The following is a 1908-nucleotide window of genomic DNA, read 5'->3' as shown; positions in this document are numbered from 1 at the left end:
TTTTTTTTTTTTTTTTTTTCTTTTTTTTTTTTTTTTTTTTTTTTTTTTTTTTTTTTTTTTTTTTTTTTTTTTTTTTTTTTTTTTTTTAGAAAACAAACAAACGGTTCCAATCCCAGTTAAATACAGAACTTGAAAAGTGTTCCAGAAAAAAGTGCTGGCTAAATTACCTCTGAAAGAGAAACACAACATGGAGAGAGAGGGGGACATGATGAGAAGGGCCCTGGGGGTCTCCTGCATCCCCCTCTGCCACCCTCACCCCCAGGTTCTTCCCCACCTACCCTGTAACAAAACCTCGTTGTCCGGTTGGCACGTCAGCAGACACTACAATGAGGTGACCGTAAAAGTGTCCTCAGGGTGTTGTTGCTCTACCATGGGTCCCAAAAACCCGCTCTTCTGGGTGGGGGCCATGACGGGGTGCCCTTGGGGTGCAAAACTGGGGTACCTGTAGTTGTCCTGCAGCTGCAACATTGAGTCTCTTGGTACGGGGGAGATGTTCAAGTCATTGATCAAGGGACAAGCGTAGGGTCCTCGGTGGTGAGCCCGGGACATCTCCAAGGGCTCCTTCTCGCCCTTGGAGGGGTGGGTGCTGCTTGGGCTGCTCAAATGGGGGTTCAGACACGGGGGGTCCGCCCTGCCCATGAAGTCTGCCAGCATCCCGGCCCCCGCCTTGCTGTCGTACGAAGGGCTCCGGGTGCTGGCGTTGGGGGAATACCAGTACGGGGGATTTTTGCAACTGGGGGAGTCGTAGTGTGGTTGAGGCATGGGGAGGTCGCGGCAAGCCAGGTGTGGGGCGTGTGGCAGGGCCCCCCCCTGCATGCTGTGTTTGAGCGAGTCGCAGGCGGGCAACTTTCGGATGCTGCCTGCCCGCAGGTCCTCCTTGAAGGCCAAGGTCGGGGAACAGTTGGGCGAGAAGGCTTTCTGCAAACCGGCCTCGAACACAGTCTGCTGGCCAGGGGCTGCCAGCTGGTGTGGGAGGGCAGGGAAGTGCTTGCTCTCCAAATCCGGCTGCCCCAAACCAGGGGAGTCGCTCTGGAACCCCTGGACAAAGGTCCCATCTGAGGGGGTGGAGGGGTTCATGGAGTAGGGGCCGGCGTAGTCGCAGGGGTCCCGCTCACCCACCCCGAAGCCGCGGGACTGGGAGGGCAGGGGGGACATGCTGCTGTCCCCGCTGTAGTAGTCCAAGCCCAGGTCCGTGCTCTCCTGGAAGAGGGGGTTCACTGCCTGTGACTTGGTGGGGAACTTGGCCTTGCCTGTCCCCCTCTCCTTCTTGGAGGCACAAGCCCCCCGGGAACCCCGGGGCTGCCGGGGTCCTGTGTTCCTCTTGGAGGGGTACACGGAGGAAGAAGAGGAAGAGGAGGAGAAGCTCAGGTGGGAGGTGTCGAACATATCAACCTTCTTCCGTCGGCCTCGACCGGGCTTAGAGTTACTCTGGAAGAGGACGCTCTGGTTCCAGTTGTAGCCAGGGGCAGAGGATGCCTCATTCCAGTCCATCATCAGCTTCCAGGCTGGAGGGGCTGGCCTGCCCCTCACTGGAGGATGCCTCGCTGTTGGCGCGCCGGTAGCCAGCCGGCTGGTTGAACTGGGTGCTGTCAGAGGAGGACTCGGAGAAGGTCTCGGAGACCGTCTGCTGCTTGGCTTTCTGCGGGGTGTAGTTGGAGATGTCCAGGATGACGTTGGGTTCGTTGAGGTGGCACTCGAAGCCCGGGTTGTAGAGCTGGCTGAAGGCTTCTGAGCTCCAGTCCAACCCACCGTAGCCTTGCCGGAAGGCCCATGGCGCGGCGCTGGGTAACTGCCGGCAATTTTCAGGTGAGGGCTGGAAGGACGCCGACCCCTTGGGCACCATGTAGCCGCCGGGCGAGACGGTGCTGGCCCGGGTGGCGACACGGAGGGGGGGGGTGGGAGCCGCGG

The 1908-nt window shown here is 58.9% G+C and overlaps 1 protein-coding gene across 1 annotated transcript in view; it reads right to left on the bottom strand.

Annotated features, from left to right (window-relative positions):
• Positions 1-52: 52 nt before the first annotated feature.
• Positions 53-1908, bottom strand: part of AHDC1 (AT-hook DNA binding motif containing 1) — a 7272-nt gene continuing 5416 nt past the window's right edge. The window contains 3 exon segments of the mRNA XM_017736087.1: positions 53-169; positions 279-1501; positions 1503-1891. Of these exon segments, the coding sequence (XP_017591576.1) occupies positions 322-1501; positions 1503-1891 (1569 nt within the window). The 3' untranslated portion in view covers positions 53-169; positions 279-321.

Source organism: Corvus brachyrhynchos, unplaced genomic scaffold, assembly GCF_000691975.1.
Source record: "Corvus brachyrhynchos isolate BGI_N302 unplaced genomic scaffold, ASM69197v1 scaffold65, whole genome shotgun sequence".
Classification (NCBI taxonomy): Eukaryota; Metazoa; Chordata; class Aves; order Passeriformes; family Corvidae; genus Corvus; species Corvus brachyrhynchos.
Note: the sequence above shows the minus strand (reverse complement) of the source record. Positions and strands in the feature narration are given on the sequence as shown.